We start from the raw sequence: 16,124 nt of genomic DNA, 5'->3' as shown, positions 1-16,124 counted from the left end.
CCGGGCTGTGCCTTGAGTCCCCGAAGGCCTCCTCGCTGCAGGATGACCGGTTCCCCCCAGCTCCCGGCCACCCCAGGGCACAATCAGGCTCAGGGCGGCGCCCTCTGGGTGGTCACGTTGAGATCCTGACATCCTTAGGGCTGCTCAGAGGACCAAGCAGCTACTATGTCTCCCGGGGTAGGGGGGTGGGGGGATCTGTTTGAGGAGGTCACCCTGGAGACCAGGCGCAGAGCACAAGGGGAGTGCGCGGGCGGCCGCAGGCAGAGGGAAACCCTGGAGGACGGAGCCCCGTTCTGAGCCGCCGGCTCCCGCAGTGAGCAAGCGGGAGGTCTACGGGGCCCCCAGCGGAGCACCGTGTCAGTCCCAGCGCTGCTGTAGGTAAGTGAGCCGTCTCCGCAGCGCCGCGGGGTGGGAGCGGAGAAGAGAAAGACGCCGCAAGTTCCAGGGTTGCAGGGGGCTGAGGAGGGAGGGCCCTGTGGTAAGAAATGGCCTGCCTGCCTGGGCCATGAACTCCCTGACGCCCACCCAAACAAACAGACCTCCCCCAACAAATAGAAACAGTGGCCCCAAATTTGGGAACTGCAAGATGAGTCCTGGCCTTTGGTAGCGACCCCCACCCTCCACCACCACTCCCACCACCGACTTCCTGCAGGTCCGAGCTTTTGGTTGATGCCAGGTGCAGAGCTGGCCTGCTTGGTCCGCTCCTGGAACAGCGTGAGTCCTGAGTGGTCCCTTGAGGCCAGAGGACACTGGGCGACCGCTCCCCTGGGGACTTCTAGTTTCCAGCTCTGGCCTGCTGCGCAGCTTTGGAAACCAGGGAGCAGACCAAGGTCTACCCGTGTCACTTTGGATCAGAACCTGAATGACCCACTTAATGAGGCTGAAAGTGTCCTGCCGCACTCATGTAGACACTCACACTCATTATGCATAAACATACACTCAAGCACACACACACACACACACACTCACACTCATAGACCCTAATATACTCAAAAGCATACACACCAAGAGGCACACATACTTTCAGGACACAGACACATCACACACAAAGGCTCACACACAGGCACACACCCATTTGGGTGCACAGATAATCATTCATACACACAGGTGCACACACGGGTACACAGAGGCACACCCTTATTTCCATGTACACAGAAACTCAGACACAGCCTCATGCACTTATGGGGACATACTCATACCCACTGGCACTCACGCACAGACACACACATAGGCACACACTCCTCACTGCCTCTCTTCCAACACACAGTGCCTCTGCCATTCTGTGTGCCCTCCAGAACCCTTTGCTTCTCTCTCCCCTGACACTGATCACACTGAGGTTTGCGATTGTGCCCTTGTCTGTCCTGTCCACTCAATGCCAACTCCTTGAAGGCAGGGACTCTGTTTTAGTTTCTAGCACCATGTTTCCTTGTGCTCTCAGATTCACAGATTGTAAAATAATGTAAATGAATATCTAAATTTGTATGTAGGCAATAGGGCAGTAGACTTACAGTCTAAATTCTGAATCTTCCGTTCCTACCAGCTTTTTTGACAAGCATTGAGGAGAAGGAAGTAGGTTTTCTAATAAAATACTTTATTACATGTTAAGTTCTTAGAGCTCTTTGCAAAGTCAGTCACTGTTGCTTGAAAAAAATATCCTCGGGGCGCCTGGGTGGCTCAGTGAGTTAAGCCGCTGCCTTCGGCTCAGGTCATGATCCCAGGTCCTGGGTTCAAGCCCCGCATCGGGCTTTCTGCTCAGCAGGGAGCCTGCTTCCTCCTCTCTCTCTGCCTGCCTCTCTGCCTACTTGTGATTTCTCTCTGTCGAATAAATAAATAAATAAAAAAAAATCTTAAAAAAAAAAAAGAAGAATTTGTTTACTCATAAAAAAAAAAAAAGAAAAAAATATCCTCTGAGGAAGACAATTTTAACTTTTAAAGTAAAGCAACAACAACAAATATTAATTAGCAAATTGTAATCAAGATTAATTTGAGGGGAATAAATAATATTGCTTTTGGGTGTGAATTACATCTTCTACACAAGGCTGTCTTTTCTCAGTGACTTAACCTCTTCTGCTCTTAAGCATTTTGCTGCAGTTTAATATCTGCTTATGTGAATTATGCTATTGCACAGATGGAAGTTATCAGAGTTATCATGTTTTCAATTATACTGACCAGAATAACAGCATCTACTAAAAATCACTATTAAGGAAACCATACAAATGGTAGAAGAATGATCTGTGTTTTTTAATCTAGAATGAGTCTCTGTTTTATATTAACCAAAATGTTTTCAGATCGTTCATCTGCTATTTTACAGAAGTTATTTTCCCGAGGTTATGATGATGTCAGACATTGCTAAAGACAGAATGACTCATTCAGTAAGGAAAAGAGGGAGTGTGTCTTCTCTAAGTGGTCGTGAATTCCGGCAGAAGGAACTTCATGGGTACACCAAAAAGTGAGTAACCGAATGTCTAATGACCTAAATTCAATTATTGAATAACCAGTGCATACTGCTTATCAGAAGAAAAAAATTTTCCTTTGGGACATAAAAAGGGAGAAGATGGGCAAGTACAACATTTTGAGTCATCTTTTGGAGCTATATTTTTAAAACGAAAGAAAAAGAGAGTGAGAATATCTAAGTGGTATGTTGATTCCAGCAGCATTTTGTACTATTTCAAAGAGCACCCCCCAAAAAATCATCTACCCAAAACAAATACCATATGCAGCTTCTTCTTACGTGTCTCCTGAATTCTTCTACTCAGTATCACATAAATGCATAGATTTTGCATTTTATAATCTTTCTCTCTCTATAGGGGATATATATATATATATGACATTTAGCATTATTTTATACAAATTTTGTAATATATTTTCAATAGCTTTCCCCATATCCTTTTAAATGGCTGCATAATATTTTGTCTGTTTATAAGTCTGGGTTAGTTAACCATGTCCCAATTCTTGGGCATTTTAAGTTTGTTTCCACTTTTTTTTTTCTTTTTCACTATATAATAAGTTTCTGCTTATTTTCTTCCTGGAAATATAATAGTGGGTTAAAGGTAGTAAGTACATTTTTGGCTCTTGCTACATACTGTATTTGCTCTCTTGAAAATATTAATTAATTAATAATATTAATATTAATTAATTAAATTAATTAATTAATTAATTAATTTAATTAATTAAATAATTAATATTAATTAATTAATTAATAATAATATTAATTAATTAATACTTGCATGACATTTCTTTTTGATTGCCATTGGAAAGAAAACAAAACAAATTATCTAATGCAGAGGTTAATAAACTTACATAATAAGCTTTCCTTCTTAACAATTTCCGTGGTATTGAAGGGTGTGCAAGGATGGGCAGCAGGAGCTGGTGTGCCCTACAGAGCAGAGACCAGAAAAACTAGAATAGATTTACATTATAATTCTGAAACCCAATCTTTCTACTTTCTACTCTCAGAGTGTGTTATATTCAACTTAAAATTCAACTTTCCAACCCTTTTACAGATAGAAAATGTAAAGGAGTAGCAATCCCAGCCAAAGTCAGAGCTAAAGCTGGGAGAAAAATTAACCTCTGCAACTTTTGCTTCTGATGCTAAGCCATTTTGGCCTCTATTGCCAATATTTCAAGGTAAAAGTTCTATTTAAGTTTATTTTAAAATATTTGTTAGCTTAAATTCAAGTTTTTCCAAAAAAAATTTGTATTAATAGCCTGACATTTTGTGATTTAAAGAGAAACTGCTCTCATCTGAAGATGAAACTGTCATTCCTACTTGCACCCTTTTCATTTACATCTTGCCTTTCAAAGCAAATTAGAAAGTCATATAGAAGCAGAACATGGCCAAATTTGAATAATTAGAGTGGGTCCATTTTTAATTGATGAAATATAAATACAAATTAAAAGTAACAAAAATACAGAAATCGTGTTACCAACACAGGAGGATACATTTTTCACTGACAAATACAGTTAAGAGATCATTTCATTGATGTATTTCAAAGTTAGAAATTCAGACTCTCAGAACACTCAGAATGGACTCTCTATTTGAATATTTTTTTTTTCTTAGAAAACGAATGACCAGCTTCCAAGTGCCCTTACAGTACAGAGGTCATTTGGGAGGCTGCCAACTTACTTTCAAGGTCTTCAGCACTGTCTGGGACCAGACTTTGTGAGTGGTTCTCCTACACGAAATGAGTCTTTGACCAGCAGAAAAATTCTGAAATTTCAGTGGCTATCAAATGGATGCATTGTTTTGAAATTGCAGAGTTTCGTTGAAAAAACATATACCTTTCTTTTGAAAGTTATTTAAAAACAATTTTTTCTCAGAGTCCACAGTCTCTCATGGTTTGTCTCCCCCTCCGGCTTCCCCCATCTCACTTCTCCTCTCCATCTCCCAATGTCCTCCGTATTATTCCTTACGTTCCACAAGTAAGTGAAAGCATATGATACTTGACTTTCTCTGCTTGACTTATTTCACTCAGCATAATCTCCTCCAGTCCCGTCCATGCTGATGCAAAAGTTGGGTATTCATCCTTTCTGATGGAGCATAATACTCTATTGTATATATGGACCATATCTTCTTTATCCATTCGTCTGTTGAAGGGTATCTTGGTTCTTTCCACAGTTTGGCAACTGTGGCCATTGCTGCTATGAACATTGGGGTATAGATGGCCCTTCTTTTCATTACATCTGTATCTTTGGGGTAAATACCCAGTAGTGCAATTGCAAGGTCATAGGGTAGCTCTATTTTTAATTTCTTAAAGAATCTCCACACTGTTTTCTGAAGTGGCAAAAACAATTTTTTTACTAGATCAATTTCAATAGATAAAACTTATCCTGAAATACACTGAGGACCAAATATATCATCTCATTTAATAGCCCCAGCATTAATCCTACTAGGTAGACCTCATTCTCACCATTTTACCATGAAATAACTGAGGTTTATGGTCAAGAAACAATTTAGTGAATAGGATAGAGTCCTAAATCATGAGTAAGGCTTATAGGGTCAGAGGTCTTTGCCTACTTCTCAACCGCTGTGTTCTCCACTATCCTGCTTGTGTCCTACTCTCTGGCCATACTCAACTTCCACATTTATAATCCTTCAATGCTCTGTCTTGCCTCCAGCCATTGCCCCATGTTGCCTTTTCAGGGGTACCCTTGTCTGGAATGTTCTTGTTACACTCTGGCTTCATTCTCCTCCTTCTCCTGGATTTAGCTCCAACTCAACCTTTCTAGGAAGCTTTCTCCAAACCACTCAACTACAACCACTTCCACTTCCATTTGGATGTTCTTCCTTTCTGCTCCTGCTGCTTTTCTCTTCTACACTCTACTGTATTTGACTGGTTTCTTGCCTGTCTCTCTTGTTAGGTTGTGGATTTATTTGCCTTATAGCAGTAAAAATACTGATAAGGAAGGCAAAGAAGAGTAGGAGGTAGACCTACCAGGGAAGCCACTTCTTGGGTGTGGTGAAAAATCGGTATAGATTCAGCCCTCCAGTCTTGGTTTCTATGTCTACATCGTTTTACAGTATTAACTGGTTCTAACACTGATCCCTGGACATAATGCTTATCCCAGGTGCCTTCTGAATTACGAAAGGAAGATTGAATTTATATTCAGTATAATTATTGTTAACTGTTTTTAGGGCTGGATCTTTTTTATTTAAATTATGTTTTCATTATAATGTAATTTTTATGTCTTATTCTTAAAATAAGAAACATCTTAAGCTGGATCTTACTCTCCCAGCATCCTAACTGTGAGCATGTCAGCATATTTCTTTTTATACCTTTCTAGTTATCATCATACTTCATCTATAATTTTGAATTGTGTTTGCTTTTCCATGTAAATAACTGATAGTCATAAGGCTGAAAATAGCTAACATTTATTGAGCTCTCCCTATGACTTTGAGTGTCACAGAACCTCTGTAGCAGTGAGTGACAAACTATGGCCCAAGGGCCAAGTCCAACATACCACCTGTTTTTATATAGTCCCCTAGCTACGTATGGTTTTTACGTGGTTGAAAAATTTTTTTTAATATTTTCTATCCTGTGATGTTAATAAAAATGCAGATTTCAGTATCCATCAATAAACTTGTACTGGAACACAGCCATGTTCCTATTCATGTATGTATCATCTCTGGCTGCTTTCTCACTATAGAGGGCAGTGGGTCCAGTAGGAAACAGAAGACCCGCAAAGCCAGAATATTTGCTAGATGGCATTTTACAGAAATGTTTGCTGACCCTGCCCGCTAAGATAGATGCTGTTACCATCCCCGTTTTGCAGAGGAAGAAACAGAAGCCTAGAAAGGCTGAGGTTCCAAAGCTACAGAATTAGCAAGTGGCAAAATGGGCTTTTGTGTAGAAGAAAGTATTCTCATTCTCTGAAAATTGGCTATTTATGTGTAACTTACATTAAGAAACTCTTCTATTCATTCAACTGAACCTGGTTTCCCATCCATGGGTAAGAGCAGGTCATGACAATGGCATCTTTCTTGTTGGAAGCTCAGCCTTTGGCAGCCCTCAAACAGTATTTGAACAGATGTGCTACTCACATGTTCTTAAAATGAAAACAGAAGCCTGAGGTTAAGTGACTTTCCCAGAATAATGTGACATGATAGCCAAGCTTATTTTTTCTGAGGCCAGTAGTTCACCTAGTAGGTCAGGCCTAAGGTTGGGGACTAAAAACGTCTCTCTTTGGTCTCACACCAAAATTACAGTGATGTCATGTTGCAAGAACTTTGAGTATGGATCACACTGCTCTCTGTTTAAACCCACTGGTGGCATCTAACACCCCAGTTGGGCACAAGATATTCTTTGACTCATTCATTTATTCAAGGTTTCCTGAGCTGTTACTCTGTACCAATTACTGTGCCAGACGTTGGTCATGTAAAGGTAACTAACTGTAGAGTTCTACTCTGGAGAAGGTCATTTTTTCAAGTAAAATGAAACCCACCTGAAAATTTTTTTCCTGAAAAAATGGAAAATACTGCATTCATTACTTTATTTGAGATAACTATTTATTGACCAATGAGTAAGTTCCAGGCACTTTGTTGGGTGGGGGAACCACAAAGAGAAGATCCCTGCTCCTAGAGAGTTTATAATCTGGTAGGATAGTGGTGAGCAAGAAATTTTAAACATGATGAAGTTATCCTATGATTTCAACCTAGACTGCTGTGAGCTGGTCCTACACAGTTAAAAAAAAAAATGATTTTGCCCAAACTGTTTCCTGATTTTGATAAATTCTCTGCCATCTAAATAAAATTAAAGCCCCCAAAAGACCTGGATGAAGTATAGCTTCCGCCCTTCAAAGAGAAAGAAGCTTGAGAAAACTGAAATGGCCATGATCCCAAATTAAACCATAGTAAAAACTAATATCATGTTGTCCTTGATAGATTATGAAACTGTTTCACATACAATACCCATATGATTCTCATAAAAATCCTGTGGGTTAAGTAGAGAAGATGCTTTTATGATCTCCAGTTATCTCATATATTATCTTACTTCTCTCAGGAGCAGAGTTGAAAATATTCTTCATTCCATAGCACATTGCCATCACCAGTATGGGCGAGAACCCGGTATTTATCTAGTTGTCCCTCTTCTTCCCCTTCCCCACTTTGCTCCCGATTCTCAAAAGGTACCCACTCTAATTCACATAGCATGACATATGCCATAAGAATACACATATTTAAGTGTATATACATAGGTATTTTTTAAATTTTCTGTGCATTATGATGTTTTGACATTAAAAAAAAAAAACTTTCTGGCTGAAGAGGGACTGCCCGTCCCATGTCTAGCCAATTCTTGAAGCTAGCCTAGGTCTCAGCAGGGACCATGCCTTTGATATGCAACTATCCAACCCAGATCCAGCCCCCCTCTCTATGCCCCCCAATACCCAGCACACAATATTCCTCTGCCTTAATGCCTAGATCAGTCCTCTAGCCCACCAAAATTTTTCAGACTAGCCAGTCTTAAACTGTTTTCTTTGCCCAGTTTTGCCTTTTCCTCAGAAATCCCAATTAAGGCTCTAGCCCCGTCTCTCCCTTGCTCCTGTCCTCTGCATCTTGACACCCTGGTGCTTTTCCACAGAACCCTGCATGGTGTGGCATGTCTCTTATCTCTAGGATCTGTGAGTATAGCAAGCTGTGTTTTCCTCAGCGTCTCCTCCGCCGTCTCCTTCTGTGCCACACCTGACTGACCACCTCATAAAAGAATGCAGAACAAGTACTTACCAGAGATTTTGACTGACATAAATGGTGTTGTGCTATAAATCTCATTTTGTTTTCTCACTTTTGTTTATCTTATTCTACATTTTCATTTTTTTTATTAACTCGTGTAACTAGGGATTCTAATGCTTTGCTTCTTACTGTGGCATAGTAGTTGTTGTTTTTTTTTTTTAAGATTTTTATTTATTTATTTGACACAGAGAGAGAGAGAGAGATCACAAGTAGGCAGAGAGAGAGGGGAAGCAGGCTCCCTGCCAAGCAGAGAGCCTGATGTGGGACTCGATCCCAGGACCCTAAGATCATGACCTGAGCCGAAGGCAGAGGCTTAACCCACTGAGTCACCCAGGCGCCCCTGTGGCATAGTAGTTTTTAATGTCACATATGTTTGTATCCATTCCCCTAGGGATGGACATCTAGATTGGGTTTCACATGCCACACGGAACATCTTTGTATGTAATCCTTCATTGGCATCTTTGTAAAAACTGCCCTGGAAATGTGATCAAGTCTTAAGATATCCCACAAAATTTTAGAAAGTAAAAAATGATAATAAATGCAGGAATAGACAGGTGCATGAACAGAGAAACAGACCAATGAAACACATAGAAACCTCAGAAATAGACTCTTGATTATATGGAAACATCATATATGAGCAATGGGGAAATTATGGATTTTTTGATAGATGGTGTTGGGAGAAAAATAGCTCACTAGGTGAAAGAAAATGAGGTGGGATTCTTACTCTATACCATTTTCCTAGTAGATTCCCCATGGAAGACTTATGTGTGGGAAGCTATAAAGCTAATAAAAGGAAGTTTCGGAGAATGTCTTTGTGTCCTGTGGCTAAAGAAAGAGTTCTCAAATAAGATCCCAAAATGAAAAAACAAAACCATAAAGAAAAAAAACTTGATAAATATAACTACAATAAAACTTAGCATTTCTGTTCAATAAAAAATGCAATAGGCACAGTTAATAGGCCAGAAGATAGATATATTTTTTTAAATCATGCACAGTGACAATAAAAAAAAATAGTCAAAGAAGATAAATAGCAGTTTGCAGAGGAAAGCCCAAATGGCCAAGCAGAATATGAAGAGACGGTTGAAAACAGGACTATAAAGAGATGCTCGAACTCACTTGGAATCAGAAAAATGCAAATTAAAGCAAGATACCATTTTGCATCCATCTGAATGGCAGAATATAAGAAGGGAGAATGATACTAAATGTGGGTATTTGCTAGAAAAATGAGAATGAAAACAAATATCTGTTCAGCAAATAAATCCAACAGTGTTTAGAAAAAATAAGTATGTGCATGCCCTATTCTCCCCATACACTGAGGACACTTGGTGAGATTGAGTGACTTCCCACAACTCCGAACAACAGAGCAAATAATCTGCAGTTCTCTGACCCAAGAATTTGGAGATGTCATGAAAGTGTTGTCCTTTGTCATATGGGCCAAAAGGTGCGCTCCCCACACCTCTGGGCCAAACTGCGCTGTGCCTGCCAAGTTCATACTGAAGCCCTCACCCCCAGTACTTCCGAATGTGACCTTACCCGCTAACAGCATCTTTAAAGAGGTAGTTAAGTTTAAATGAACCCATTAGGGTAGGTTCTAATCCAACATGACAGGTATCCTTCTAAGAAAAAGAAATTTGGACACAAATACACATAGAGGGAGAGGATGTGAAGACAAAGAGAGAAGACAGCCATCTGCACCGGGAACCGACCCCTCTTGCCACGGCACTCAGAAGCAACCAAGCAAGCCGACACCTTGTTCTCAAATGTCCAGCCTCCAGAACTGAGGTCATGCATTTCTGGGGTTCAGGCCACCTGATCTATGGTACTTTTTTGTGGCAGCTCTGGCGAACTAGTACAGTGTTTCTAAAAAAGGGGATAGAAGAGCCACCTCATAGCCAGGGAGTCGAATGGAGTGTCTCAGAGATGGGTTCTGCATAGACTAGCTGGGATCAAGTTCCAGCTTGAGCACTTAAGCTGATTTTGCATAAGTTATTGAGCCCGCTTTATCCCAGCTTCTTCTTCTATAGAGTGGGTTAAAAGTAGTCATTGTTGCTTTGGCGTATGGTGAGAATTCATTAAAAGAATACATGGAATGGGGCGCCTGGTGACTCAGTGGGTTAAAGCCTCTGCTTTCGGCTCAGGTCATGATCCCAGGGTCCTGGGATCAAGCCCCACATCGGGCTCTCTGCTCAGCAGGGAGCCTGCTTCCTTCTCTCTCTCTGCCTGCCTCTCTGCCTACTTGTGATCTCTCTCTGTCAAATAAATAAATAAAAATCTTTAAAAAAAAAAAAAAGAATATATGGAAACACCTAGAATAGTTCTTGGCACATCTAAAAACAGAGCAAATATTAATTATTATTATCACAAAGAACTTTGGAGTCAAATGAGACCTGTGTTTGAATCCCAGATCTACTTACCCAGCTACCATTTAATATTCTTTGAGTCTTACTACATCATCTATAAAATGAGAATCATAATGACAACAGTATCATGACTTTTTTTTTTTTTTTTTTAGTATTATTCCTTTTATTCATTAAAAACATTTTTGTTGCCTGGGTCATGGCATTGTGCTAAGTGCTAAAGATACCATGGTGAACAAAACAGACTGCCCTTGAACTTGTGGTACTGCTCTTAGCAAGATCATGACTCACGTTGCTGATCCAGTGGTCAGTCCTCATCTTACTTGGTCTGTCAGCATTTAGCACTGTCCCCTGAGCACTCTTTTTCCCAGAAACAAGTTCTTCACCTGGCTTCAGGACACACACTTTCCTGTTTACCTTCTACCTCATGGGTTCCCCCTTCTCTGTCTTCTTCCTGCTTCCTGTCTTCTCCCCAGAGAAGTTAATGTTGGAGTGCCTCAGAGAGCAGTCCTTTGTCCTATTCGCCTCTTGTCCTGCACTTAGCCCCTCGGGAATCTCCTCCAGGCTCATGACTGAGACATAGTATTATGCCCCCAAATTTACATCTCCATAACTCTCCCAAAACCCACAGTCATGGATCTGCCTGCCTATTGACCTTCTACTTCAGTATATGGTAACCATCTCAAACATGCTCTCAACTGAACTCTCTATCTAACTGCCCCCCTTCCTATGCCTTAGGAAATTTTGTTGAATCAACTTGGAAAATATATCCAGAATCTAACTACTGACCACTATCCCTGACATCTCCTATCTCAGTCTGAGCCACTGTGTTAGTTGGCTCAGGTTGTCATAATAAAATACCATAGATTGGGCAGCTTAAATAATAGGAATTGATTTTTTTTTTCACAGTCCTGGAGTTGTGAAATCTGAAATCAGGAAGTCTAAAATCATGATGCCAACATGGTCAGGTTCTCGTGTCCACCCTCTTCCCAGCTTGTAGAGGGGTACCTCTTCACTGTGTCTTCACATGATGGACAGAGAACCCTGGTGTCTCTTCCTCTAATAGAAGGCCTCCAATATTTTTGGCTCAGGGCTTCACCTCTGTGACCTCACTTAACCTTAGTTAACTTCTTAAAGGCAGTAGCTCCAATATGGTAACATGGTAGGGCAATAAGTCTTCCACATATGAATTTTGGGGAGACAAAATTTAATCCATAGCAGTTACTGTCCCCTCTCCCCTGGATTACTATAAAAGCTTCCTGACCGGTCTCCCTGTTTTGACACCTGCCAGCCTATAGTCTATTCTCAAAATAGCAGTTGGAGCGATCCCTGTAAACTCTAAAGCAGATCTTGCTGTTCCTCGGCTCAAAACTCTCCGTAGGCTCCCACTTGCTCATCGTGAAAGCCAGGGTTTTACAGTGGTTCACAAAGCCTCTCATGATCTAGCTGCCTAACACCTTCAGAACCTCATCTCCTTCACCCTCCTGCTCGCTCCCTCTGCTCCTGCTACTCTGGCCTTTATGCACTTCTGCAGAAATACCAAGAAGCCTCCTATCTCAAACCCTGGGCATAGGCTTTTCCCTCTCCCTACTCCCTCAGCTATCCACAGGGTGCCTTTCCTCGTCTCCTTCAAGTCTTTGTTCATGGAAGCCTATCTTGACCATTCTATTGAAAACTGCAAACAGCACCCTCTCCTTGATCTACTTTCAAGGCCCCTTAATGAAGCAATTCTTTCCACTGTAGCATTTATCACCTTCTAAAAGAGTATATAGGGGCGCCTGGGTGGCTCAGTGGGTTAAGCCGCTGCCTTCGGCTCGGGTCATGATCCCAGGTCCTGGGTTCGAGCCCCACATCGGGCTTTCTGCTCAGCAGGGAGCCTGCTTCCTCCTCTCTCTCTGCCTGCCTCTCTGCCTACTTGTGATTTCTCTCTGTCAAATAAATAAATAAAATCTTTAAAAAAAAATAAAAGAGTATATAATTTACTAGGTTAGTATTTTATTGTCTATGATCTGTCCCTTCTCACTAAGTTCCTTGAGGACAAAGATCTTTGTTTGTTTCATTTTGGGTCCCAAGAACCTAGAAGAGATCCTGGAACATAACAGCAACTCAGTAAGTATTTTTTGAATGACTAATTATTGCAGGTTACTAATTCCTGAACAAACAAGTTCTGTTGCTCACAGACAGATTATGTTCCCAGGTCCACATAGCTGTTAAGTCCAGGTGACTCAGGACTTTCATCTTGAAAACATAAGATGCATTTACAGCAATGGAATTGTTAAATTCCCGAATTTTAAAAATATGGTATACTTTTACCTTCTTGCTAAAGCACTCCATTGTGCATCTACTGGAAAAAAAAAAAAAGAGGGGCACCTGGGTGGCTCAGTCAGTTTAGCGTCTGCCTTCTGCTCTGGTCATGATCCCTGGGGTCCTGGGATCCAGCCCCACATGAAGCCCCACATCGGGGTCCCTGCTTAGCAGGGAACCTGCTTCTTCCTTTATCTCTGCCTGCTGCTCCCCCTGCTTGTGCTCTCGCTCTTCCTGTCTAATAAATAAATATAATCGTTAAAGACAGAAACTTTCATTTGTGTTGAAAATCTGTTGAGATAGACCACAGTTCTTCATGTTCTCTGTAGTTTTGCGGCACAGTGGTAGTTTTGCGGTGGTAGCCGTGGGACCCATACTCTCAGCCTCAACTGAGAGATGATTGCCAAGGGTAATGCAACTTTGAATCTATCCATTCATCCAGGAGCTGCAACAGAATTTTCATCAGCTGCCTTTGGCTTTAACCTCACCTTCTCTTGAGTGAACGTTAGTTCAGTGGGCTTCAGACGCTCTGATTTTCTATCCACACACTCAAAATTATTCTATCTTGTCAGTCACCTTTCCTGGATAATCTTCAGTCACATCAGATTTTCTATAGGTTGTGTGGTTTATTCTTTTGACCTTCAGAAGCATTCCTGCTCTTGAGAAATATATCCTACAAGAATACATTCGTTGTCGTTTTCTCTCCTCTCTCATTTATGAGAATGTATCTTGGCCTTTCTTTGTATTATAACCTTTCTCTTACTGGCATGATGGGGCCAGTAATGAGAATAATATATCTCAAAGCTACATAAAGATCCAGCAAACTAGCTATAAACTAAATGACCACAAAACTAAATTACCTTGCTAGATAACTTCCATCTTCTAGTGACAGGGTAAGAGCTGGTATGTTTTTGCTCTACACGTAACATTCATAAAATGTGGATGTTTTGAGGCAGAAAGTTCTCAACTAAATGAGCCTTTATGCAAATTTCATGTTGTTTGCAATATCTTATTTCTTGAGCACCAGGAATAACTTTTCTTGTATCACCAGTCTGCCCCTTATGAGCCATAAATATTTGTTGAAAGAATGAGAGAAAACAGAATAACCAAAGTCGACGTGTGTACATCCTGAAGCCTTCTTTTTACTCTGTGCGCTCTGAAATATCTCCACTGGGAGGCAGCACATAACTTCAGTAACAGATTTAGGCGGGAAAACTGCTTAAATGATACCATTCAAAATATGATAGTTCCAGGCATTTTCTGGTTACAAATGGAAGAAAGAGATGATATTCTAACTTTCTTAATCTACTAAATTAATGGTTCCAAGGCCAGTTATACATTCAAATATTATTTCTTATGGCAGCTTCCAAACATCTCCGTAATAATGTCAGTGAAAATGTCTGGACATGAATTCTCAATAATAATTAGATACTATTGAGGCTGGTGAGATTTCATTGAACTTACTTCTGTGTCTAACAGTTATGATAAGAAGACAAGCCTTGTATTTATTCGGTGTAATTCAAGGAATGACCAGCAAATACCTTTGTAAGCTGTTTCAGGAGAACTGAATTTTCTTTCATCAAAGAGTAAACATATTCCAACTGCTTAGCTAATTTTCTTTTTGCCTCTTTCCTGCATAATCAGAACACAGGCTGTTGGGCCGGCATGGATGTTTCCAATGTCAATCAGATACAATAGAGAAGGGTTCCTTTTGTTATTGTGGACCAACTTCATGCAGCTAGTTCTGCATCCAGGTTAATGGCCACGTCTGTCCTCAGCAGTAGAAGATTTGATTCCAAGTATTACTGAAACTTGCACTGGGTTACAAATTGTTACTCTTCTCCCTAGAATAACATTGGTTGATTCGTTTCTTGTTTTCACCAGTAGTTTCTGCCAGACTTTCAGTTTCCCTGTGTTTACTTTCCATCTACCTTCCTTCCTAAAACTTGACAACTCTCTCGGATACGTTTTGCCAATAGAACTTTATTCCTCCCTAAATGTCAATAAGTTGATGAAACACAGAGAGCAAGAGCATTTTTCACATTTCAAAAATAAGATCACCTACAGCTTTCCCTTTGCAAGGAGATCATCTATCTATCTAGAAGGACTGTTATTATAAACTATGGGAAGTCTGGTCATAGACACCTGACATGTAGCCACTTGTAATGTTGGACGTACACCCAATAAATGTTTTCTGCTGTGTATACAGCACTGGTAATTAAAATTATAAAGTTGCTTTTTGAGCATCTCACATTTTTATTCGTAAAAATTTCAAAGGGCTTGAGTAAAGTTGTTTATCAAATAGAAAATATATACTGCTTATTTTCCAAGTCAATATTCTAAACACTGTCAGTCATTCCCCATTTTCAGTGGGGAATCCTTTTTATTTCTCAGTCTTTTTTATTTCAGAATCTTTTTTGTTTCTCAAAACTTACCGAGCCCATATTCTGGTTTCAGATTAGCTAACCAGATTGCAAGCACTTCTGATATCTGATCTCTTCCTTCTGTTTCTTTTTCAAGGAATAAATATTTTATTTTTTCTCTTCAGCTCATTGTTTTCTCTTCACTCTTCCTTTTTCCAACCCATCTCATTTTAAGCAGATCTCAGTTTCAAAAAAATATCATAAACAGAGGTTTTTTTTTTAAGGTAACAAGTAATTTTCTGTAATTTGCCGTGAAGGTATAGTTTTAGTGGATACATGGTACAGAAAGCAATAGATGAACCAAATGTTTTCCTTTCTGCATGAGAAAGGATGCCAGGTTACAGCAAAATATCTAAAACGCCATTCTCTGAAGCCTTACCTCCTTCCCAAAACCAAGTCCAAGTCTTGTCCTCTGGTACTTGCAACATCCCACTTCCAAGTAGCAAATTCTGTATCAGTTAGAATTTGTATCCGTATTATATAATGCTTCCTATAATATTTTTTTTTAATTAGTGATGTAGGGGCGCCTGGGTGGCTCAGTCGGTTAAGCCTCTGCCTTCAGCTCATGTCATGATCTCGGGGTCCTGGGATCAAGCCCCGCATCGGGCTCTCTGCTCAGCAGGGAGCCTGCTTCCCCCTTTCTCTGCCTGCCTCTCTGCCTACTTGTGATCTCTCTCTGTCAAATAAAATCTTTTTAAAAAAATTAGTGACTTAAACAAAATAGAACTGTATTTTTCTCTTATGTAAAAAGTCTGGAGGGAAGCAATTCAGGGACCTAGGCTTCTTCTTTCTTCCCGATGTATAATTTATAAGGTC

At 40.4% G+C, this 16,124-nt stretch overlaps 1 protein-coding gene across 2 annotated transcripts in view; it reads left to right on the top strand.

Annotated features, from left to right (window-relative positions):
• Positions 1–16,124, top strand: part of DYNLT5 (dynein light chain Tctex-type family member 5) — a 29,222-nt gene continuing 13,098 nt past the window's right edge. For both annotated transcript variants that reach the window (XM_047726564.1, XM_047726566.1), the window contains exons 1-2: positions 1–378; positions 2,312–2,449. In XM_047726564.1, coding sequence (XP_047582520.1) covers positions 2,331–2,449 — 119 coding nt within the window. In that variant the 5' untranslated portion in view covers positions 1–378; positions 2,312–2,330. The remainder of the gene's footprint in view (positions 379–2,311; positions 2,450–16,124) is intronic.

Source organism: Lutra lutra, chromosome 4 (assembly GCF_902655055.1).
Source record: "Lutra lutra chromosome 4, mLutLut1.2, whole genome shotgun sequence".
Taxonomy (NCBI): Eukaryota; Metazoa; Chordata; class Mammalia; order Carnivora; family Mustelidae; genus Lutra; species Lutra lutra.
This window is presented reverse-complemented; position numbering and strand designations above follow the sequence as displayed.